The 25,301-nt window shown below is 43.0% G+C and overlaps 3 protein-coding genes and 1 pseudogene across 4 annotated transcripts; 1 reads left to right on the top strand and 3 right to left on the bottom strand.

The window, feature by feature from the left end:
• Nucleotides 1–2,159: 2,159 nt before the first annotated feature.
• Nucleotides 2,160–5,092, bottom strand: LOC311341324 (CMP-N-acetylneuraminate-beta-galactosamide-alpha-2,3-sialyltransferase 1-like; the record flags this gene model as incomplete). Its single annotated transcript, XM_084466232.1, has 6 exons — nt 2,160–2,324; nt 3,410–3,529; nt 3,670–3,715; nt 4,060–4,239; nt 4,473–4,669; nt 4,826–5,092. The coding sequence occupies 6 exons, from the start codon at nt 5,090–5,092 to the stop codon at nt 2,160–2,162; spliced, it is 975 nt and encodes a 324-aa protein (XP_084322358.1).
• Nucleotides 5,093–9,436: 4,344 nt separating this feature from the next.
• On the bottom strand, nt 9,437–10,503 carry LOC311340484 (annotated as a pseudogene). The gene is made up of 4 exons: nt 10,500–10,503; nt 10,059–10,302; nt 9,787–9,943; nt 9,437–9,692 (listed from the first exon to the last, which is right to left on the bottom strand). The product of its transcript is annotated as an uncharacterized misc_RNA (transcript).
• Nucleotides 10,504–13,208: 2,705 nt separating this feature from the next.
• On the top strand, nt 13,209–15,807 carry LOC311340485 (uncharacterized protein; the record flags this gene model as incomplete). The annotated part of the gene is made up of 3 exons (XM_084465367.1): nt 13,209–13,921; nt 14,017–14,170; nt 15,766–15,807. The coding sequence occupies 3 exons, from the start codon at nt 13,209–13,211 to the stop codon at nt 15,805–15,807; spliced, it is 909 nt and encodes a 302-aa protein (XP_084321493.1).
• A 1,762-nt stretch (nt 15,808–17,569) lies between these two features.
• LOC311341178 (CMP-N-acetylneuraminate-beta-galactosamide-alpha-2,3-sialyltransferase 1-like) lies at nt 17,570–20,385 on the bottom strand (the record flags this gene model as incomplete). The annotated part of the gene is made up of 6 exons (XM_084466064.1): nt 17,570–17,734; nt 18,830–18,949; nt 19,088–19,133; nt 19,477–19,656; nt 19,752–19,948; nt 20,119–20,385. 6 exons carry the CDS (start codon nt 20,383–20,385, stop codon nt 17,570–17,572), a joined length of 975 nt encoding a protein of 324 aa, XP_084322190.1.
• Between the last annotated feature and the right edge of the window lie 4,916 nt (nt 20,386–25,301).

The following is a 25,301-nucleotide window of genomic DNA, read 5'->3' on the forward strand; positions in this document are numbered from 1 at the left end:
GCTGGGTAAGTGATAAAACCGGCTTTGTGGAACACCCCTCTAGGTCTGCAGGAAACATTGTGCTACATATACCGCCTCACAACAAGCGATCCTCCCCAGGTTCCCTGCAGGCATGAACACAGGGCTTAAATAAAGCCATTCAATTATCTCCCTTGGGAGATACCATTTGCATAGGGGTGCATAGGGGTCCATGTACAATGCTATGTTCATCTTAACAACATTGTCAAACATTTGTACACACTTTTCTCTTCTACTACGCATATCTCAAATTATGATTATGTACATTACTATAAAAAAATATAACACCCCATAATAATTACCTTATAGCCCTAACAATTCCCCCCCTTACAACTGTCATCTTCCCGCATCCCAATCAGACAATTAAGTGATTCCAGGTGCCCGGGTTGCCTGGCATTGGAAATGCTTGAGGGGACCAGGAAGTGAGTGAGGACTGTCAGTGTTTGTTTATGTCGTGCAAAATGTATGGATTAATGGCAGAGAATGGGTTATGGAGCAGATCGGCTGGTACCTAACCGATTGCTAGGATGTGTAGATGAGTTACCAAAGTATAATGTAGAAGAATAACACAACGAAACAACAACAAAATAAGTTTAACCACAGAGATGTGTCCATGTTTGATCACACCCCTAACTAGAGCAGTCTACAAAAAAGAAAGAAAGATGTGCGGGGATAAATGTTTAAAGGTCCCATGGCATGAAAATTTCACTTTATGAGGTTTCTAACATTAATATGAGTCCCCCTAGCCTGCCTATGGTCCCCCAGTAGCTAGAAATGGCGTTAGGTGTAGTACAGCAATTTTCCCAAAATTAAACAACACGTGATTTCGTCACAGATCAGACGATTAATGGCAAACAATCATAGGCTACATTGATAATTGATTATACTTTATCCATCCCCAGGGGGAATTAAAGGCATCATCCATGCATGTGAGCGCTTTGTAACCATGTCACAAAAAAAAAGACCGGTCTGTACAGCCTGAACCCAAAACATTGATTCTGAAGAAGGTACTACTCAACATAGCAAAACATAACAGAACAACTTCTGTTAACCAAGAAGGCTATTGAGTTCAACAAACATTTCGGGGATTTTCAATTCGGTGCGTGCGTACGTGTGTGAGTGCAGTGCGCGAGCGAGCGAGAGAGAGAAAGAGACAGAGAGATGAACTCGGAGCTAAATCCGTCCTGGTGGCCACTGAATTGGGAGGAAGAGAGGGAGGGTGGGAGAGGGAGAGAAAAAACCTGCTGCCTGCTTAGTTATTCCTCTGTGAATATACCGAATGCAGACTGCTACAAGCTCACGTTTTGCCTGGTCTTTATACTAATCGGCGATCAACGCATAGACTGTTTTGTTGTCTGCAGCTGTCAATCATAGTGGCACTGGCCCACGTTGGCCCTTATGTGGCTACACGCCTGTTGAGAAGGAAAAGGGGAAAAGGAACTCTGGCTTTGACTCCCTGAAGTACATGAACCGCGTCATGGAGGAGAAAGGGATTGTTACCCGCGATTGCCTCCCGCCGGAGCCCCGCTGCCCGCTGCCTGCTGCTGAGGCGGTGGTGCCTCGGCAGCGGGGAAGCGGGGCTCCAGCGGGAGACAATCCCTTTCTCCTCCATGTCGCGGTTCAGTCTACTTCAGATTGATGTGGAAGTGGAAGAACCAGAGACGTCGGAGAACCTGCCGCAGTCGTTTGAGATTCATAATATCGTCTGGAGGCGCACACAGATTTTGGCCGTGATAATATACATGATATGATATAGCTATCTATGTCTAATATGATATTATTTAGATATAGAGCTCCAGGACTCCCGCCAGAGCACCCAGAGTGTTCTAGAATATTTACAGAACACGGCCAAAAGTTGTGTGCGCCTCGCCATTGCGATACATCCACTGTAAACACTAGCGCTCCACCTTGACCCGCCTCTAAAAAACGTCACGTTTGTGGAAAGCTCATTGTGGGACTGACTCGCAGTGGCTGTAATTCTGCACCAAGGCTGAATTTCTTGAACGTCTTCAAGTACTGTATTAGGGGCCCACTAACAGCTATATAAAAGCGTTCATAATGCCATCATGCCATGGGATCTTTAAGTTCAGGGTCCTGATGTACTACTTCCACAACCATTGTGTCAGAAAGACAGAAAACATTCAAAACCCTCTATAGAAGTTCAGCTTTTGCCTTTCTGCAAGTTGCAGGATAAGTTTGTACTCTTGCCCTCCACCATGCTGTCCAGTTCCAAATCTGTTTCCAAATGACTCCCAGTAGTGGTTCCAGTTTCCATCCTTGTCTGCTCCAAATCCAAATACATTGACCTGGGAAATCAGACACGTAGATGTTCACTATCGGACGTCTTTTTCACCAACTCGTGTGCGCAATGTTCCCGTGAGCATGCCGACATGCCAATGCAACCGAGGCAAATAAGCAAGCACGGCGAGTTTCAAAACCTTGTGCTGCTTTGAAACGGATTTGTGACTTATCAAACAATGGGGATGATCACGAGTTATGTCGCACCCTTTCGCCGAAGAGGTCCTTTGCTTTTTGGAGACCTGCTCACATGCGGTTTCTATACATGTACCCATGTTTGACAACCCTGACTTGTTCTTCATTGGAATGGTTGAAGTCAGCGTTTTTTGACGCCATTCTGTTAGCTATCAAAAACAAAACGTTTCAAATGACCTAGGAGATTGTCCTTGATGGGCACACCAAATGTTAAGCCTCTGGAGTTCTCTGAAGCGGACTTGGGATTGGTTGAATAATGGCATCTCATTTGCATATTCCAAAAATATTACCATAAGGTTGGGCAGTACTAATGAGTATTTGGACCAAATTGTGGTTCATTTGGGCTTACAGGTCGGTTTTCACGATTATTTAAAGGTTTTACCAAAACTGACCATATTGGTGCCCAATTGCAAAAAGATTCAGCACGTCAAAAAGGCCCAGATACCAAGTTCCAGATTTTTTTTTTTAAATGGGGCATGGCTCACAGCCGTATAAGTTTGACCACTATATATAAGTGGTTATAGTTAGTCAAAACTTTTTGGAGACATCAATACATCCTGTCTACATATGCTAATTTAATTTGACAACTCTCAGATGTTCAAGTTTGGAGTGGTTGATTTTAGTGTTTTTGCCCAATTCACTTTTTTATATTAAATATTAATATTAATATTAATTTAAAAGGAAATCTGCATGGGTTGGTCTATAACAACTGCATTGATATATGTCGACTTGTTGGTAGTGGTTTGGTGCACATCCAAAAATAAATGTCAGAGTAGATAATTAGGGAAAAAGGGAGGAATAATAATAATTATAATAATTACAGACACATGATTACAGTAGTGTTGCTTGCATTGCAGCCACACTTATTAGCATATGCTTATGTTTCCATTTGACCTACCTCATCACAAATGTGCATTGCAAGCACCACACCCATAAAGCCAGTGGATGGATACTTTCCTTTTTTTTTCAACCAGTTTTCATGGACATATTGGATAAAGCCAGGATAGAGAACCTTTACCTGTGTGCATAAGTAGCTCAGATTCAGCCTTTGCAAGTGGCAGTACATTGACATATCTTATATCGACAACGAGAAAAAAATTGTAATAGGTCACCACTATGTGGCAAGTGGCAAAACCATGAACATCACTTAATACCCACCAATCCCTGATTCGCTTTGACTGTTGATTTCACCCGTTTGTATGTGCTGTGAAAAAACAAACAAAACATTTAGTGGTTGGTACGAGAGAAATTATTTTATCAAACATACATAACTAGATTCCTGCTAAATAATGAAAAACACAAATTAGATCAGTGTGGGTCAGCCTTTAGGTGATCCAAAGCACAACGTTTAAAGTGAAAAAAATAAATTGTCTAATAATTCACTTTGCTTGCAGTTCTGAAAATGTTCATCGTAAAAAACAGTTGGAGATACAAATGAAGCCGACATAATTACCAGACACAATCGAATTTGTGTGTTTCACATCACAGAACACTTTTTTTGTGTTGTTTTTATGTTGTTGTTGTTTATTGTACATTGTGTTGACTGACCTTTTCACAGATTTTGTGGTGAAAGCGCTGACTAGCCACTCAAGGTCCCTTGTTTTGAAGGGAAATAGCATGAGATGTGTGTGGTCGTCCAAATCCACAGCGCTCTCTGGGTACATAATGTGGAGAGTCGTTTTGTTCCCCGCGTCCCCTTCGTAGCCCACAGTACGAGCTGTATTGAACCTAGATTGTATTAAGGGCAGTTACATCAGTATCATTAATATTTGAGGGAGTTTATGTAGTTATAGGCCTACATCTTTGTTTGTTTGTTTATTTACCTAAATAGTTCATTGAGTTCATCAATGGTGGCTAAGAATGACTGAGTCTAATGGACTAATTCATCTTCAATGAGAGGCAAGCAGGAAATCTAGTCCAGTATCCACAGGGGGCAGGAAGGGTACACTGGCATAATTTACCTTATGATGACATCATGAAGGTCAATGAGGGGTCCATAGTGTGACCTCAGCAAATTAACTGAATTCCCAACCACAGCACAGGTCCTGCAGCGATCAGGGCTGGAGTCCATAAAGCTCTCCTGTTCTGGGAAAATCTCAAACACCTTCAGCTCAGCCATTCTGTAGCTGAGAAAGGCCTTATTGCCAAATGGCAAGTTCTGATGTGAAGAGAAGAGGATAATTAATTATCGGTTGTATGAGAAGTTTTCCATTGAGTATTGATATATTTCATGTGGATTTTAAGAATGTTTAGAATCTAGATTTACTTGCTTGTTATCATAACGATCTAGCATTGCTTTATTGAATATATTTACCTTCCACCAGCTGAAATCACGCTCTGAGAGAGCATTGTTCTGTGTTAAATAGGGATTGAGAGACGCGTTGAAGCGTTCCGTAAACCATGGATCATCATCACCTGTAACACATCTATTGCACGTGCACGGACGCAAGCCCTCAAGCTGGAGCAGGTGCCCCAACTTAGAAGTCCACACATCTTCGTTAATTGTAGCCATTTCAAGTAGGATGCACATTATCCCAGTCATGAATAGGATAATGTATACTCTTTGTCTGCGGCTTGCCATATGGAGAATGGGGATGATCCAATCTGTGAAAGGTAAAGACATTTAAATGTGGAGATTTCAATAATTAAAGTGTTTTTACACCATTTTGGATCGGTAAACACAATAAACTGGACACTGGACACGTCTGCATTCTGACCAACCAAATGAAGCCTATATGTCTGCAGGCCTAAATCCAGGCAACAGCACAGCGTAAATAATTTAAAAATCTATAATTGCTTAACCAGTGTTTTGTCCAATATAATCTAGACATAAATAAAACGATTGTTGGTCTCATAGACTTCGGTTGAGCCCTGCTGAGAGCCAAATGTTTTGACTTGTGACGGTCACAACCCGGCTCCAAGGCTGTGCCAAAGTAGGGAGAACAAACACGAGCTGGCTACTAGCAAGCGGTCTTTATTTCACAATTCAACCAAGATAAACGTGTAAAGATCAGTATCAGTCATGAATGCATGTATGGATGTGTGATAATGCATGTGCAAATCAAAATAAACAAAGAGAAAGTGCTGCCATCAGGCCTGCCGGTGAACAGGAATCAGTTCCCCGCAAGAATCCTTTCGCAGAATGAGGAAGGTCTTTATAGGCAGAGCACACTGGCCCAGGTGTTACTCATGCAGCTGACGATCCCTCCACTCAGCATCTGTAAAAGACAACTCGAAAGAAACAGGGACACCTAGTGCCTGGGTGGAGGGATAGTCACACCCCCCCTCTTAGAAAAACTGGGGTTCCCATCTAGAAACCCAGACACAGTGACAACAGTACAATAACCAACCAATTTTTTTTTTTACCAGCAATACAGGATTATACTTTATCATTCAAAAATTGCTCTGTTCAACCATATAATTTACCTTTTACCAATTTCTTCCTCCGGTCTCATAACCCTGTTACATACTGCAACCCATACTCACGACTTCTGCAGTGACCCTCCGCTCTATCAGCTAGCCAATCTCGACCCTGCAACCCAGTACCCCTGGAGCAGCAACATCACTTGCTTCCACTTGCAGCTCGAACAGACGGTCCATTCAGGGTGCAAACCCAGAAAACGCATAAGCTCCTTCTTGGTGGCGGGCACTGGATATTGTTAGATCGCAGTCACCTTTGCCTGCACTGGCCGCACCTGCCCTTGTCCCACTACCTTCCCGAGGTAGGTGACTGTAGCCTTGGCAAACTCACACTTAGCCAAATTGACTGTCAGGTGTGCGTCACGCAGTCAGTCGAAGTATCGCTATAGATCACAACATCATCAAGATACACCGCACAACCATCCAGCCCAGACACAACCATATTCATGAGACGCTGAAAGGTCGCTGGTGCATTCCGTAACCCAAAGCTCATCACAGAATAGGAAAATAGACCAAAAGGAGTTATAAAAGCTGAAATCTCTCTAGCTCTTTGAGATAGTGGAACCTGCCAAAAACCTTTGAACAAATAAAAAATTTGGAACAACCAACTCATTTTCCTACCGACCAACTCTTCACCACACGACCAACTCTTCACCAACCCCAACCAACTCTTCACCAACACCGACCAACTTCAGAGACAGACACATCAGCCGTGTCTACTCCAGAACCACCAGCATTCAATTTACGCTGAAGAACACCCGCTTCCAACGAATTCTCCTTTAACCGCTTATCACCGACATCCATCTTAAAATGTTCGGCGATTCAAACTAATTGCTCCCGCGAACAACGCTCCAATAACCCTTCTGACGGAGCTCTCAAAAAACTCCTCCAAAGTAGTCATAACTAAGGGAACAAAGTGATTAACTTTACCTGTCCAAACACACAAAAACTTAATTAATAACACCCGAGCAACATAGCTCAAACAGCCCCTACACAGCCCAAAAAAAATAAAAATGAGCCGCAGCCCTACCTGCCTAACCAGAAATTACCTAAACCCCCCCCCCCTGTCTTCAGGCGCTACTTGTGGTGGGTATTTATGCACTGTAACCCGGAAGCAACCAAAATTTGGCGACTCCACCTGCAACCTCGGACGTGCTCCCAAGACAACTGCTTTAACCACTTTCGTCACCACACTATCAAATCCCCTCCAAACTAACCCCAAAAGGAATTCGCTCTTAAGCCTAACCAGGGACAGGACAGCAGCAACACTTTGGCTGTGCACAGAACCACCAGAACTCAGTGCCACAATTAATCAAAAACAGCACAGCAGACTACTCACCACTCTCGTCGCTTGTCTCCCAAATGATTAGTTGCCACCCAAACACAAGATGCACAACCTACTACACTTGACCTGATGTCACACCGACACACACAAAGAAATCACAGTCTCCGCCCATTTCAACCAGAAGAACAACTGTGCTTCAAAAACTGGTTCAATCAACGACTGGACGAGTCCCCATCTGTCACAACCCGGCTCCAAGGCTGTGCCAAAGTAGCTCGTGTAACAAACACGAGCTGGCTACTAGCAAGCGGTATTTATTTCACAATTCAACACCCAACAACTCCACCGTTATCACCAGTCCATTCTCTCAGACTTCACAAATCTGTATGCCTTCATTTCTAACCTTTAAACTCTGTTTAAAGGTTTTAACAAATCATCAGTTTCATCTTTAAATATGTCATAAATGATTATGTCAATATCATTAATATATATATATCTCATACATATATCATATCATATATATATATCATACATATATCATATCATATATACATATATGTATGTATATGTATATATCATTTATAAAACCTGTTTTGTATATTTTCAGTTGTTCTCATCGACTTCGGTTGAGCCCTGCTGAGCCAAATATTTTGACTTATATTTGACTTAATGTTGTGACTAAACACACACACTTAAAGTGACAGTCGGGCACATGTTGGAGATCCTCGCTTCCCTCTACTTCTACTGATCCTGATCGTATTCAACTTCAGTCCAAGTTTTTGAGAACGAGTCGATGGATTCGAGGTTCTTCATACATGGCTGGGTTTCTGCTTCAGATGCTAAATGCTAATGTGCATAAGATATTTTCACAGTATGCTATCAACACATACTATATGTCTTATGAAAGCTGAGACTCAGCGTGGTCCATTAATATAAGTCTCATCATTCTGTGAGCTAATCTCGATGAACTAGACATGAAAGAATGGCTTTAATACAACTGAAAATGATGCCTTACCTTTGTTGTTACCTTCAGTCTCCCTCTAGAATACCATTATGAAAATGAGATTAAACGTCCCCTTATCACAAGTGGGAGTGTCTACTTAGATGTACTGAAGGGGAACTGAAGTGACCTTAGAAGGATGAGGGAAAACAAGTTGTGCTTGAACACCATGAGGAGAACGGAAGCGGTTAATACCATATATGGGCTTTGTTTGATTAACAAGCCTGGTTTGGAGTTTATTTGAGGAATAAAAAGGTGAGGCAAGAAAAACAAATAGACCTGCTTTTGCCGAAACTGGAGAAACACATGTTCTGCAGACCAGCTCGTCTTTTGTTTTTCTTTGTTACATTACATTTTACATTTAAGGCATTTAGCAGACGCTTTTATCCAAAGCGACATACAATAAGTACATTTCATGAGAATAAGAATAAGAAGTCATAAGAAGTGAAACAATATATCGCCGTCTGTACAATAAAGACGTTCATAGAACCAAGTGCAAGTACTAACAATCGCCAGGCTAACCCCATTCCCCATATACAGCAGTGATAGCTAGCTACTGCAGATGCTACACAACTTAAGTAACTTAATTAACTTAAATAACTTAAGTGGTCTAATTTGTCCAGCCAGTCTCAGAATGAACCGAAAAAAATTCTTACACTTCTCATAACATAATTAAGATCTGTAATAAAGAGAAGGAGATTACTGTTGGCTGACAATGAAATTCTCCTCTAAACGAGTACACAGAGAGACGTCAGAGCGTCGGAATTTGATGATGCCGCGGAGATAGAGGAAGATAGGCTACTACAGAAATAAACCTGGTGAGCAAGAAATGTGCTACCTGCATTGTGTAATTTGTTGCAATTTCCTTCTCCAGCAGTTAAACCTCTTCACCTGTGCAATATATGGTTGGAATATAAATTCCTACTAACACTGTCATGTAGCCTACTCAAGTGGCATGCGAACAGAGTTTTCCACTCTTAAATTAATCAAGAATCGCCTAAGGACAATCGCCTTTTTTTTGGAGTTGTGCATTGATATATCCATGTTTTTGGTGCAGTCTTTATGCATATTATAGTTAGAGTTAATCACCAATGGGGCTACAAAAGTACGTGTGAAGTTATATCTGTGTAGCGGGCACGCGTGTGTGTGCGCCCCTGTGTGGGCCACTGGTGGGTGAAAATGCCAGGGCCGTTTTTTAATCCCAGTCCGTCACTGGTGTGTGATCAGTGTTTTTTGTTGTAGGTGTTGGTGGCAAGTTTTGAGGCCTTCAGCACTGGGGTTGGTGGCTCCCATCTGAAACAGTTTGGTCCCAGGGATGCCATCTTCACTGTCATGATCTAGGGCCAAGCTGTTTCTAGTTTTTGTTTTGTTTAGTCCAACCATCGAGAAAACCCTCTCAGCATCGGCATTAGAGTGAGGGAGCACTAATACAAGTTGAGCTATTTTGGTGAGCCTCCCAAACTGACTCAAACCGGTCACCTTTGAAAAAAGGAACCAAGAGCCTCTATTACTCAATGCTTTTCATGATTTCAATTAATTATGTGTATGTCATGTGGTGCCAAATATTTCTTACCTTGCACTTGATTGAGGACATACTCCCCCAAAACTCCTCAACATTAGAGGTGGTGGGATCTTGGGGCATGGGGATATCCATCAGCTGATATTCCAGGAACTCCTCACACACCTTGTCCTGTTCCTCTGGCCCATGGAAAGGTAGTAGTTCCTGAAATCTAAAAAGAGCACCATGTGTTTTGTTTTTTGTTTTGTAATCATGATCAAAATTAATCTTAACAAAGTATTCAATATGTTGAAATCCTGGAAAATGTAAAAAAGTGAAACCCTTACCTGTCTATGAAGTATTGGGCATCTTGCACCCCACACTCAGTCCTCTGCTGCACATCCACAAACCTTGCATGCCTCAGAAGGGCCTCCTTCAGAGGGAGTTTATTGATGCCATACTCCACAGCCCTGACTAGAAATGCCAGTGCTGCCTGTTGAAATAGCTGCACCTCCTGAGGTGTGATGTCTCCAGCCTCAAGAAGCCTATTGAGGGTACCTCTGGTGGTGAAGCCAACATTTAGTTTTTCTCCTACCAGACAGAGAACAGAAAGAGATAAAGGAAATTAAGTCCAGGTAGTTTCAACAATATGCATCAGGTAGACCGGGATTTCACTTGGCACTTCAACTCAAAACTAGACAGACATTCAGTGCACATAGAGCCAGCAAGATATGCACAATAAGTGCAAGTGGTTAAAGGTATTCCTCTATGTAAGCATGTAATTTTACCCATAGACTACATAAGCATTGTATTCCTACACACATTTTATGCTTTTTCCATAACAGAGATATCACCCAACTCGCCCAATAACAACAATCTTCCCAAAAAGTATATTTGAGGTCAGGTCTGCGATCTGTCGGAGTTGACGCGCCAGGGTTACCGCGCCAAGACGCACGTCAACGCGTTAACGCTGAAATGCGATATGCCGGCGGGCCAATTGCATTACATTATGTGGCAGGTTGAACACCTCTGGCCGTTCTCGGGGTATGATTGGCCGAGCCATCCTGATTAAGGCGGACTTTATTCTAATATAAGGTCGGTGGACGTCATCGGAAGCGATATGTCCTGCCCGTGTTTTGGCTTCGGGGGCGTCCATGGCTCGGTGGCGTTGGGGGCGGTTACTTCGCATGGCTTTCAACTGAAACCTGCAAGTAGGTGCTGGCTTGGGATCATCTGGAGGTAGGCTGTTATTAATTCGCTACTCTTGTCAGTCAACATGTGTAAATTAAGGACTAACTCTTCTCCGGTTGTGCCGTTAGCCGTGGGTGAGCTGTAACTCCGCTCACCAGACCAGCTGTACATGAGAGAGGCATTCATCGGTCCACGGGCTGAAGTGGATCGTGGCCAATTGCCCTGATGTCACCGAAGGGCTGCTGTTCTGTTCCAACATAAGGATTCGGTCTCGAACGCATAACAACCTGCATATGCAAATGATTGTTTCCTTTATTTGTTTGTGTATAATCGGCTATGCAGTGGTGTGCTGCCCAGCTTCCCCGCCTGCCCTGCATGCTGTTTTTGTTTATTTGTTCGTGTTGGTATGGTGGTGCAGTGTCGTGCTGCTGCTGGCTCCGTCTAACCTGCATGCGCAAATGATTGTTTTCTTTATAATCTGTCATGTTAACCTGCATGCACAAATTATTGTTTTCTTTATAATCTGTTATGTTAACCTGCATGCACAAATGATTGTTTTCTTTATAATCTGTTATGCAATAGTGTGCTGCCCAGCTTTCTCGCCTGCCCTGCATGCTGTTCATGCTTATTTTTTGTGTTGGTATTGTGGGACAGTGTCGTGCTGCTGCTGGCTCCGTCTAACCTGCATGCTCAAATGATTGTTTGCTTTATTTGTTGTTTTCTTTTGTTTTATAGGCGGCTACGCATCCTCCCTGCATGCTGCTTTATTGTTTTGTTTGTCGTTTCTCTTCAATCGACTGTGTGGGTTGTCCAGTCCGCCGGTTTATTGTATATCGACGTATGTAGTATTGGTAATAAATTATATATGTTTTGAACTCAAGTCTCTGGTCTGGATTGTACGAACTTGTATTGCCTGTACTCTGTAGTGTCTCAGGGGGGCTGTAGCACATGTAAGTGAGCACAGTTCTGTTCCTAGGGCATCCCGTCCCCTAGGTGGCGTTGTCGACACCAACAAATTCTTGCCACGGTCACAATTAATTGGGGACATTACATTATAACAGGGTCCGCGGGCGGAACAGATTGGTAATATATAGTGTACATCGTTGAACTTACTTCCATAAACTTCTGCCCTGCATGTTTGGTATGATATGACGGACATCCATGTATGCAAATACTGCCATTTTCCCTCAGCATTCTGGCTGCAATTGAATTTTTGGCACCTGTATTTACAGGGGCATTGTCAATGGGGCTGAAATGGTCAGCAACAGCAAATGGAACATTGTGCTGCACCATTGCAACCTTCACCTCAGCCCCCCTGGTCTGCAACAGAAACAACTGATCATTGACCTTAAATACATTTTCATCGTAATATGACCAATTTGAAGGAAAATGTATGTTATGTGAAAATGTGTGTGGCTGCTCCACTTAATCCTCTCCTTTTCCCTGTTTCCAGTGGGTTCTCCAGTCTCCTCCACTGCTTCCCCCAGTCTCCTCCACTGCCTCCTCTACAGTCTCCTCCTCTCACCTGGCCACCTTTTTAGGGAGCTGAATCTGATCCTTCCGAAAGCATAAAGGAATGCTTAGCTGCCTCTTCCCTGACATCTTTGAAATAGACAAATTACAACGCTTAATATACTTTATTTTACTTCATTTAAGAATGCTTGATTCTGATTGGCTGGGAGGAGGGCATTAACCCGGTAGGTTTTTTTCTATCACAGAAGTCAAACATGAGGTCCATTGTAAAAATAAACCTTGTTTAAAAAAGTTTCTAAAATGTGTCGGAAATCTATCGGAGGGTCAGTCGATACATAGTTTTCCAAGTGAGATACAATGTTGCAACTATGTTATTAAACTAGTGACCAGACGCAGCCTTGTGTGGTTGCTATAGAAACGAATTAGTTACAGCTGAGCTAACGTTATTCACCGTCGTTCTAACTATTGCAGCATTTTAAAAATGAACGAATTCACTGTCAATTTTAATCTATTTGGAGTAGGGAAGACATTTGAGGACTGGTTAAAGAGCGACGAGGACGACTGAATGACAAAAGCAAAAGACAAGGCCCAGGGTACCCTTTTCCGAGATCTGACATGAGGAGCTGCGTACAATTGAAGACGGGGCCCTTGAATCAAACACGAAAAAGGCAACTGCCTTTGCTATCAAGGTTTTCACCAAGTGCAAGAGCCACCAGAAGGATAGACTGACAACTGACCCGGACACCTGCAGCGCCGAAGAACTAAACAAATTGTTAAGACGTTTTTATGCTACAGTTCAAAGCGCAGCAGGCAAGCCATACAGTGTGGCAACGATGACCGGCATCAGAGCCTCACTGAACCGTTATTTCTCAAGGTTCAATTTATATGCGGACAGTGAGTTTACCACCAGCAACAGGGTGTTCAAATCCATTATGAAAACCCATCGAAAGAATGGCCAAGACAAGGCGAAACAGCATCCCCACGTCACCGAGGCTGACCTGAAATTGCTGCGTGAATCTACAGCTCTCTCCCCGGACACCCCGTTAGGTCTTGTCTCCAAAATTTGGTTTGACCTCCAACTTTGCTTGGCGAGGCGAGGCAGGGAGGGCACTCGGGAGCTGACTGCGTCCTCATTCGCCATAAAAGTGGATGACGCCGGGGAGGAATATGTTAGTCTGTCGTTCAATCCGGAGACGAAGAACCACAAACATCCAAATGACCCAAACAAGGAAAACCTCCGAGGCGCAATGTATGCGGAGCCAGGCAACCCCAGATGTCCAGTCCTGAGCTTCAAAAAATATCTCGCCAGACGTCCGCCGGGGGTCACCGCCTTCTACCTCCATCCACTGAAGGACCCCCAACCACATGTCTGGTACTCCACACAGCCGATGGGGAAGAACTACCTGGGGGACATGCTTCCACGATTGTCCAAAGCAGCTGGTCTGACCACCAGATACACCAACCACAGTCTTAGAAGCACGGCTGTCCGTCGTCTGTCTGAGGCCGGGCTGGAGTCCAGACAAATCATGTCCATTACGGGACATAGGTAAGCCTAAGCCTAGGTTATAAATTCATTGTGGTAGGCCTAATAATAACCTGAAGCCTACTGCAAATATACATTTTTTATAATTTCTTTTGCAGGTGTGAATCCAGCCTCAAAAGCTACTGGGCGCCATCCAACACGGACAAAAAAGTTTGGAGTCGGGTGTTGTCCGCACCCCAGCAGGCCTCCGCAGCAAGCGTTGTCTCTCCCCCCCCCCCCCCCCCAAGCTGCGCAATCCTCTCGGCCTACCCCGTCCGATTCATCTTTCTCTGCCATGAATTTCCCTATGCCCTTCTCTATGTCCCCTTTTCCCATTTGTTATACATTTATTGCAAATAAAAATGATTTGGAATAAGGAATGCATGTTTGAACACAGGGACAGTCCAACAAGGGAGCAAATAGCCTCGGTGCTACAACATTGAACAACAATCATAATAATAATAATGATAGGCTAATATAGGCGCAAAATTCCAAAGAAAACAAGCGTCAGAATAGCTGCTGAAATGAGCTAGTATTATGATATTTTAGTCCAGGAAAGGCCGCCGAGACAGGATCGCTTTTAACTCACGTTATTTGGTTAAGGTTTTGGTCTATTGTCTATCGTCTATGAAACAAAAGGAGAGTTAAAGAAAAGAAACAAAAGAAAAGACAAAAGAAAAAAACAAAAAACAAAAAAACAACAAACAAAAAACAAAAGACGCGCGGAGCGTCTCTTAGCTTTACATCTAATCGATACGCCGCCCAAGAGATTCTGCTTCTAAGATGGCGGAGTCCGAGTTAAATAGGCAGGTAGAGGTGGGCGTGTTCTGTGGCTTTAAAAGCCCGCGCCCTTCATCTATGTATGATCAGCTGCTGCCCCCTTGTGGCTATGCGCAAGTGTTACAGCTTATTAGTTATAGTACTCGGTACTGTGGCTATGGGAGAATATTATGGCTGAAATATGTTACACTAGCATGGATTCAACCAGCTAGCTAGACTAGTTCACACATATGCCGCTTTTCCACCAACAGTAACAGCTCGACTCAACTCAACTCGCCTCGACTCGACTCGGTTCCAGGTGCATTTCCATCTAAAAAAGTACCTCTTCAATGTGGGCGGGTCATAGAAAAGAACCTCTCCACCATGGGCGTCATTAGGTTTTAATCACAGGAGACGCGATTCCCGGGAAATCTGAATCTGATCAAGACTATTTCCTGATTCCCGGGAAAGGTTATGATGGGAAATAAAATAAAATAAAAAGCGCAATGACTGCGCGTCTATTGTTGTCATACGGTAACGTTGATGGAGGCGAAACTCGAGCCCTGGGAAAGGAACGACACTAAAACGAAACAGCGAAACGCTGATCCTCCGGAGCCGGTCCGTGGACTCCAGCCACACCGGACACACACAACCACGCCTGACACACACAACCACTCGCAGCCTAACTCTAGCCCCGGGAAAGGAGCGACACACACGGCGAAACGCTTATCAGTGTCCCCCTCGGGAGCAGGTTTGTGGACTCCAACCACGCCGGACACAACTTAACTTTGAGTGATTATTCCCATTTACAGCCGCTGGCCAATCAGTTACCAGCAGCCTGTTTACGTCACACAAAAGTACCTACTCCGCTTGCTTGGAACCTCGACGGAGGTAGTACCAAAAAAAACTTTTTTTGCCAATCTAAACGCAAAAAAGGCGAGTCGAGTCGAGTCAAGCTGGTACTGGCGGTGGAAAAGCGGCAATAGGCTACACTAGTCTAGTCAAACTGTTGGCTACAGTGATTATATACTCCATTAAAAAAATCTCTGCGTGAGAAATACAAGGTGTGGCGTGTGAGCGTGTCTCACGCTCAAAGCGTGAGACTTGAGAGCTTTGGAGATGTGTCCATGTTTGATCACACCCCCAACTAGAGCAGTCTACAAAAAAGAAAGAAAGATGTGCGGCGATAAATGAAAATGAAAATTTCACTTTATGAGGTTTCTAACATTAATATGAGTTCCCCTAGCCTGCCTATGGTCCTCCAGTATCTAGAAAAGGTGTAAAACGAGCACTAGGTATCCTGCTCTGTCTTTGAAAAAACAAAGCTGAGACGTGCCGATTTGGAATTTTCCTCGTCTGTCGTCAAACGGGGACATGATACCACCCCTTTCTCTGCTTTGCCCGCCCAGAGAATTTGGCCCGCAAATGAGACAATGAGCTACGACCATGCGAGCGCCACATGTGTGTGTGTGTGTGTGTGTGTGTGTGTGTGTGTGTGTGTGTGTGTGTGTGAATACACACACTGTAACGCAAGTGTTGTACACTTCTTTGTTATTTGGATAACTGTTCTGCTGTTGGTGTTATGGCGCATAACACACAACACAATAAGGCAAGCTTGCGTAAAGCTTGCACATGGTGAAAAGACTAGACTGCGTCAGGTTCTCTGACGTCTCTGGTATTTCCGAGACTCGTAGTGGGGGTTATCTCAGCCATGGTTGAGAAGCAGTAGCGTAGCCAGGATTTTTCAACAGGGTGGACTTTTGCGAAGTAGGCCTACGGTGGGCCACTATTTTTTTCATACATTTTTTTTTTATTTCGATATAGGCAGTACAGCAATTTTCCCAAAATTAAACAACATGTGATTTAGTCACAGATCAGACGATTAATGGCAAATAATCATAGGCTACATTGATAATTGATCATACTTTAACCATCCCCAGGGGGAATTAAAGGCATCATCCATGCATACGAGCGCTTTGTAACCATGTAACAAAAAAAAAGACCGGTCTGTACAGCCTGAACCCAAAACATTGATTCTGAAGAAGGTACTACTCAACATAGCAAAACATAACAGAACAACTTCTGTTAACCAAGAAGGCTATTGAGTTCAACAAACATTTCAGGGATTTTCAATTCGGTGCGTGCGTGTGAGTGCAGTGCGCGAGCGAGAGAGAGAGAGGTTTTGACTCCCTGGTTTTGGTTTTGGTTTTGACTCCCTGAAGTACATGAACCGCGACATGGAGGGAAAAGGGATTGTTGGCCGCGATTGCCTCCCGCCGGAGCCCCGCTGCCCGCTGCCTGCTGCTGAGGCGGTGGTGCCTCGGCAGCGGGGAAGCGGGGCTCCAGCGGGAGACAATCCCTTTCTCCTCCATGTCGCGGTTCAGTCTACTTCAGATTGATGTGGAAGTGGAAGAACCAGAGACGTCGGAGAACCCGCCGCAGTCGTTTGAGATTCATAATATCGTCTGGAGGCGCACACCGATTTTGGCCGTGATAATATACATGATATGATATAGCTATCTATGTCTAATATGATATTATTTAGATATAGAGCTCCAGGACTCCCGCCAGAGCACCCAGAGTGTTCTAGAATATTTACAGAACACGGCCAAAAGCTGTGTGCGCCTCGCCATTGCGATACATTACATATACATTACATACACACACCCCCACCCTCCACCTTCACCCGCCTCTAAAAAAAGTCACGTTTGTGGAAAGCTCATTGTGGGACTGGCTCGTAGTGGCTGTAATTCTGCACCAAGGCTGAATTTCTTGAACGTCTTCAAGTACTGTATTAGGGGCCCACTAACGGCTATATAAAAGCATTCATAAAGTAGCATGCCATGGGATCTTTAAGTTCAGGGTCCTGATGTAGTACTTCCACAACCATTGTGTCAGAAAGACAAAAAACAGTCAAAACCCTCTATAGAAGTTCAGCTTTTGCCTTTCTGCAAGTTGCAGGATAAGTTTGTACTCTTGCCCTCCATCATGCTGTCCAGTTCCAAATCTGTTTCCAAATGACTCCCAGTAGTGGTTCCAGTTTCCATTCTTGTCTGCTCCAAATCCAAATACATTGACCTGGGAAATCAGACACGTAGCTGTTCACTATCGGACGTCTTTTTCACCAACTCGTCGTGTGCGCAATGTTCCCGTGAGCATGCCGACATGCTAATGCAACCGAGGCAAATAAGCAAGCACGGCAAGTTTCAAAACCTTGTGCTGCTTTGAAACGGATTCGTGACTTATCAAACAATGGGGATGATCACGAGTTATGTCGCACCCTTTCGCCGAAGAGGTCCTTTGCTTTTTGGAGACCTGCTCACATGCGGTTTCTATACATGTACCCATGTTTGACAACCCTGACTTCATTCGTTCATCATTGGAATGGTTGAAGTCAGCGTTTTTTGACGCCATTCTGTTAGCTATTAAAAAAAAAAAAACGTTTCAAATGACCTAGGAGATTGTCCTTGATGGGCACACCAAATGTTAAGCCTCTGGAGTTCTCTGAAGCGGACTTGGGATTGGTTGAATAATGGCATCTCATTTGCATATTCCAAAAATATTACCATAAGGTTGGGCAGTACTAATGAGTATTTGGACCAAATTGTGGTTCATTTGGGCTTACAGGTCGGTTTTCACGATTATTTAAAGGTTTTACCAAAACTGACCTTATTGGTCCCCAATTGCGAAAAGATTCAGCACGTCAAAAAGGCCCAGATAACAAGTTCCAGATTTTTTTTTAAAATGGGGCATGGCTCACAGCCGTATAAGTTTGACCACTATATATAAGTGGTTATAGTAAGTCAAAACTTTTTGGAGACGTCAATACATCCTATCTACATATGCTAATTTAATTTGACAACTCTCAGATGTTCAAGTTTGGAGTGGTTGATTTTAGTGTTTTTGCCCAATTCACTTTTTTATATTAAATATTAATATTAATATTAATTTAAAAGGAAATCTGCATGGGTTGGTCTATAACAACTGCATTGATATATGTCGACTTGTTGGTAGTGGTTTGGTGCACATCCAAAAATAAATGTCAGAGTAGATAATTAGGGAAAAAGGGAGGAATAATAATGATTATAATAATTACAGACACATGATTACAGTAGTGTTGCTTGCATTGCAGCCACACTTATTAGCATATGCTTATGTTTCCATTTGACCTACCTCATCACAAATGTGCATTGCAAGCACCACACCCATAAAGCCAGTGGATGGATACATTCCTTTTTTTTTCAACCAGTTTTCATGGACATATTGGATAAAGCCAGGATAGAGAACCTTTACCTGTGTGCATAAGTAGCTCAGATTCAGCCTTTGCGTGGCAGTACATTGACATATCTTATATCGACAACGAGAAAAAAATTGTAATAGGTCACCACTATGTGGCAAGTGGCAAAACCATGAACATCACTTAATACCCACCAATCCCTGATTCGCTTTGACTGTTGATTTCACCCGTTTGTATGTGCTGTGAAAAAACAAACAAAACATTTAGTGGTTGGTACGAGAGAAATTATTTTATCAAACATACATAACTAGATTCCTGCTAAATAATGAAAAACACAAATTAGATCAGTGTGGGTCAGCCTTTAGGTGATCCAAAGCACAACGTTTAAAGTGAAAAAAAAAATTGTCTAATAATTCACTTTGCTTGCAGTTCTGAAAATGTTCATCGTAAAAAACAGTTGGAGATACAAATGAAGCCGACATAATTACCAGACACAATCGAATTTGTGTGTTTCACATCACAGAACACTTTTTTTCTGTTGTTTTTATGTTGTTGTTGTTTATTGTACATTGTGTTGACTGACCTTTTCACAGATTTTGTGGTGAAAGCGCTGACTAGCCACTCAAGGTCCCTTGTTTTGAAGGGAAATAGCATGAGATGTGTGTGGTCGTCCAAATCCACAGCGCTCTCTGGGTACATAATGTGGAGAGTCGTTTTGTTCCCCACGTCCCCTTCGTAGCCCACAGTACGAGCTGTATTGAACCTAGATTGTATTAAGGGCAGTTACATCAGTATCATTAATATTTGAGGGAGTTTATGTAGTTATAGGCCTACATCTCTAATAATCTCATAATTTACCTTATGATGACATCATGAAGGTCAATGAGGGGTCCATAGTGAGACCCCAGCAAATGAACTGAATTCCCAACCACAGCACAGGTCCTGCAGCGATCAGGGCTGGAGTCCATAAAGCTCTCCTGTTCTGGGAAAATCTCAAACACCTTCAGCTCAGCCATTCTGTAGCTGAGAAAGGCCTTATTGCCAAATGGCAAGTTCTGAGAAGAGGAGTGTGGAGTGTGGAGAAGAGGATAATTAATTATCAGTTGTATGAGAAGTTTTCCATTGAGTATTGATATATTTGATGTGGATTTTGAGAATGTTTAGAATCTAGATTTACTTGCTTGTTATCATAACGATCTAGCTTTGCTTTATTGAATATATTTACCTTCCACCAGCTGAAATCACGCTCTGAGAGAGCATTGTTTTGTGTTAAAAAGGGATTGAGAGACTCGTTGAAGCTTTCCGTAAACCATGGATCATCATCACCTGTAACACATCTATTGCACGCGCACGGATGCAAGCCCTCAAGCTGGAGCAGGTGCCCCAACTTAGAAGTCCACACATGTTCGTTAATTGTAGCCATTTCAAGTAGGATGCACATTATCCCAGTCATGAATAGGATAATGTATACTCTTTGTCTGCGGCTTGCCATATGGAGAATGGGGATGATCCAATCTGTGAAAGGTAAAGACATTTAAATGTGGAGATTTCAATAATTAAAGTGTTTTTACAACATTTTGGATCGGTAAACACAATAAACTGGACACTGGACACGTCTGCATTCTGACCAACCAAATGAAGCCTATATGTCTGCAGGCCTAAATCCAGGCAACAGCACAGCGTAAATAATTTAAAAATCTATAATTGCTTAACCACTGTTTTGTCCAATATAATCTAGACATAAATAAAACGATTGTTGGTCTCATCGACTTCGGTTGAGCCCTGCTGAGAGCCAAATGTTTTGACTTGTGACTAAACCCACACACTTAAAAAAGGCAAACATCCGTGATGACCAGTAAATTCCCTCGCCTCCCATAACATGTCCTGTGTTCCAATGTGCACTTTTTGTTGAAATCAATGTAGCAAAAACCTCTCTCCTAAAAATGGTGTTTGCTTGAAGGAACTAACTGGCCTCTACACTTTTCAAGAAATTTCACAAGTAAGCCACAAGTAAGTTACACATGCCAACAAAGAGCACCATTTGGGGAGAAGATTATCATACCTTATCCAATATTACAATAAATAATCCATACATTACCAACTAAGAATCTTCTGATTCTACTGCCAACAGTATTTAGATGGGTGGGACTCTCGAAAAATAAAAAGTTATGTTTTGTTTGTGTTATGTGTTTTGTTTAGTTATGTTAAGCTCCTGTTATTGACCATGTATTATTATATTACTTTTTTACACCGCATTGTACACCTTTTGACTGTGGTAACCTTGAGTTGTTGATTTAGGGCATCATGCCTCTTCCTTATTGTTATATTCAGTTATGAGGAACCCATTTTAATTTTGGGCTGGTGTCCATTCATTCAAAACATCACAGACACAGCACCGGATCAGTGACGTCCTGATGACGATGATGTGCTGTGAAGTTGTGCAGTGATAGACGGACCACCGAAGAACGCTCTCCCTAGCTCTGGCAGAAGTCCCACAACAAGAGATTGTACCCCACGCTCCAACAAGCTTACCCAAACTGTAAAACACCCATCATACCTCTGTCACCACCACTACCTTTAACAACCCCAGCGCTAAAACACTCAACAACCCCACCTCTGTCACCACCAAAACCTTTAATAACTCCAACTGTACAACACCCAACAACTCTACCTTTGTCACCAGTCCATTCTCTCAGACTTCACAACTCTGTAGGCCTTCATTTATAACCTTTAAACTCTGTTCAAGCATTTAACAAATCATCAGTTTCATCTTTAAATGTGTCATAAATGATTATGACAATATCATTTATATATATATATATATATATATATATCAGTCTGTCTTCAGTCTGTCTCGTTCACATCTTACAAAGACAAACTATGGCAAAAAATAGCAACACAGCACTCAATACTGATTCAGCCAGTGATGTTGCTTCTTCTCATGCAATTTATTATAATAAGACTACTAATAACGCTGATTATTCTAATCATTATCATGGTTATTTTAATGATAACCATAAAAAACATAATATTAACAATGATGACGGCATAAAATGAGTGTATTCCTTTTACCTGATAATTGTGAAGAAAAGGACAAAACTCCAATGTACAAATATTTAAAGATGATATCAAATTGCAGCGAGAATGCCGACGGTGAAAATAAATAGTTGTTACAGCAAAAGTTAAACCACCAGGAATGCAAATCCAACTTCAGTTCTGCCTAGAACCCTACATGTAAATGCAAAGCTTTCATTCCAACATTGTCCAAACCCATGCAAAACACTCCCCCTTCTACTTGGGCCATCAGATTACCCATCCTGGTGTTTCCATAAATTGCATACAGTGCACTCATTCAATCACTAGTTCCGTCTCTTTTTGATTTCCTACTGCACCTCCTTCTCCTCCTAGTCCCTACTCCACTCCCTCCTCCTCCTAGTCCCTAGTCCCTACTCCAAACCTTTCTCCTCCTCGTCCCTAGACCCTACTCCAACCCTTTCTCCTCCTCGTCCCTAATCCCTACTCCAACCCTTTCTCCTCCGAGTCCCTAGTCCCTACTCCAACCCCTTATCCTCAGAGTACCTATTCCACTCCCTCCCCCTCCTCCTAGTCCCTACTCCACTCCCTCCTCCTCCTCCTAGTCCCTGATCCTCTCCCTTTTCCTCTGAGTCCTGGACTCCCTCTGTCTCCTGCAGCAGGAGATTTGTCCAGTGGAGACCATACTCCACTTGGGATTCCATCTAGCCTCCGTCCCACCAGCAGCACCTAGACTCCATCAAGGGGGAATCTCATCGCCCTGCTGATTTATGGGTTCTTCATCCCATTAAGAATAAATTACAATTGGCTCTAATCGCCGAATCTAACATTGAGTGTCAATAAACTTTGTCCATATATTCCCTTTGTAACAGGGAGCAAGCCTTTTAAAACATTGAAAATGGATGTACTGAGCCACATAACGTTATTCGAATCTGTTTCACCAAATGTGTGCTCAGTCCACATGATTGGTGAAATGTGGGATTTCCAGCGACTTCATTCATTGTTCTTAACCCAGGACAAGAAATACATGTTGGTTAGACAGTGTTAAGTAGCACAGAGAACTTCTGCATGTCAAAGTCAAAGTCAACAACACAGATGAAATTGCATTCCTCTCTCTTGGTCCCACGGTGCAAACAAACAATAAAAAAATACATTTTCTATTAGTAGAAAATATAAGTCAACAATTAACAGACATAAATAAACAATCAGCGATCAACACAACATAAGATAAATAATCAAAAATTTAACAGACATAAAATAAACAACAGTCAAGAATTAAGGCAAGTATTTAAATAAATGAGGTATTTAAACCGGTGAGGTAGTGCAAATAAAAAAAGTGGAAAGTGAAATGTGCAGTCCAGAGATCAGGATGTACGAGTGAATGTGTGTGGGGGAGGGGGTCAGGGGGCAGAGGGGGGAGGGTGGGCAGAGGGGGGGGAGTGATGGTAGAGCAGGAAGGGAGTTGAGTCTCCTGACAGCCTGATGAAAGAAACCATCTTTGAGCCTGCTGGTCTTGGCCCGGAGACTCCGCAGTCTCCTCCCTGACGGCAGCAGGCTGAAGAGGCTGTGAGATGGGTGGGTGGGGTCACCTGCAATCCTGATGGCTTTGCTGGTGATGCGGGTGTTATAAATGTCCAGAAGGGGGGGGGGAGAGAGACACCAATGTTCTCCAAATATCAAGGGCAGCCCTGAAGCCGTTTGATTGGTTCTGCGAGGCAGAGGCAGAGGCAGTGTTGCATAAGAAACCTATTTGCGTTTTTTCCACAGGTTTTGTACAATCTGAAACAGGATCAACAGGCATGCACCGCCCAGCCTCACCCACCGTCTCTTTTTATCTTTAAATTTTTTTTTTTTTTTTACAGTTCACCTTGAACAACCCCACCTCTGCAACCCTCAACAACCCCCAGCTCTGTCACCACCACTACCTTTAAAAACCCCACCTCTACAACCCTCAACAACCCCCAGCTCTGTCACCACCACCACCTTTAACAACCCCACCAACCCTCAACAACCCCCAGCTCTGTCACCACCACCACCTTTAAAAACCCCACCTCTACAACCCTCAACAACCCCCAGCTCTGTCACCACCACCACCACCTTTAAAAACCCCACCTCTACAACCCTCAACAACCCCCAGCTCTGTCACCACCACCACCACCTTTAAAAACCCCACCTCTACAACCCTCAACAACCCCCAGCTCTGTCACCACCACCACCACCTTTAAAAACCCCACCTCTACAACCCTCAACAACCCCCAGCTCTGTCACCACCACCTCGTAAAATCCAGACAATACAACCCTACACCGGGCCAAATGTTCAGTTTACCACTAGAATGTACTGGTAACAATCGTGTGACAATAAGAACCATATGACTTCTATATCTCAAACACTTTACAGCAGTCATTGAACATTTGTGTGTCATCCTACTCTAATTTCAAGTCAGCATTGTCGGTTACACACTTTGGACTTTGGTGCCTTCGTGTTGCGTGCCTTGTTGTAAACGGTTCTCGGTGCTAGATTATGTGGAACGCAGACTTTAAACAGATTAGCATGTTGGTTCTCAGTCGCTGATGTTATCCCTCACTTCGTCTTTGGTTTCTTTATCAGAGAGCTAGAGGCATGGGAGCAACACTTGGGTTTTTGACACTTGACATTACATTTTTCTCAGGAAACTTATCTTGACTATTGTTTTGTTAATTACCTTGATTTACAGCTTTTTTGACATGGAAAAGAAGGTAAGGTAACCAATACATATGTGTATCGTGTATTTGTGTGTGTGTGTGTGTGTGTGTGTGTGTGTGTGTGTGTGTGTGTGTGTGTGTGTGTGTGTGTGTGTGTGTGTGTGTGTGTGTGTGTGTGTGTGTTTGTGTGTGTGTACTCATCAGTGTTGGGGTAGTTACTCCAACTCCATTACTTTACTCGTTAATGCATTTGAAAAGTAACTACACTACTTATTACTTTACTTAAAATAAAAATATATAAAAATAAAGGTCACTTTATCCCCTACAATTAAAACAGAAATGCACTTAAGCCGCGGTAACATGCTGTTACTTAATGCAATGGTCCAAAGGCTGAATGAACCTGATCTGGGTTGCGACAATTGAAGGACGCCTGTCGCCTGGGCATAGAGTGCGTTTGACGCGTTCCTATAGTCTAGTAAAGTAGTGTAGTTTCTGATATTTTTAGTGTAATGCGTTACTTTACTACCCCTTTACTACCCCAATACTGGTAGGCTACTCATGTGTCTCAAGCTGATGAAACACAAGAAGCTGTGTTCACTTTGTTTTTTTTCTGCCAGGAAACAGGAGGATAAGGCCATGGGGAATCAGGAAGAGGAGAAGAGGAGGCACGCCAGCAATCTGCAGAGCTGTAAG

The sequence above is a fragment of the Micromesistius poutassou genome, assembly GCF_964030765.1.
Source record: "Micromesistius poutassou genome assembly, chromosome: 3".
Classification (NCBI taxonomy): Eukaryota; Metazoa; Chordata; class Actinopteri; order Gadiformes; family Gadidae; genus Micromesistius; species Micromesistius poutassou.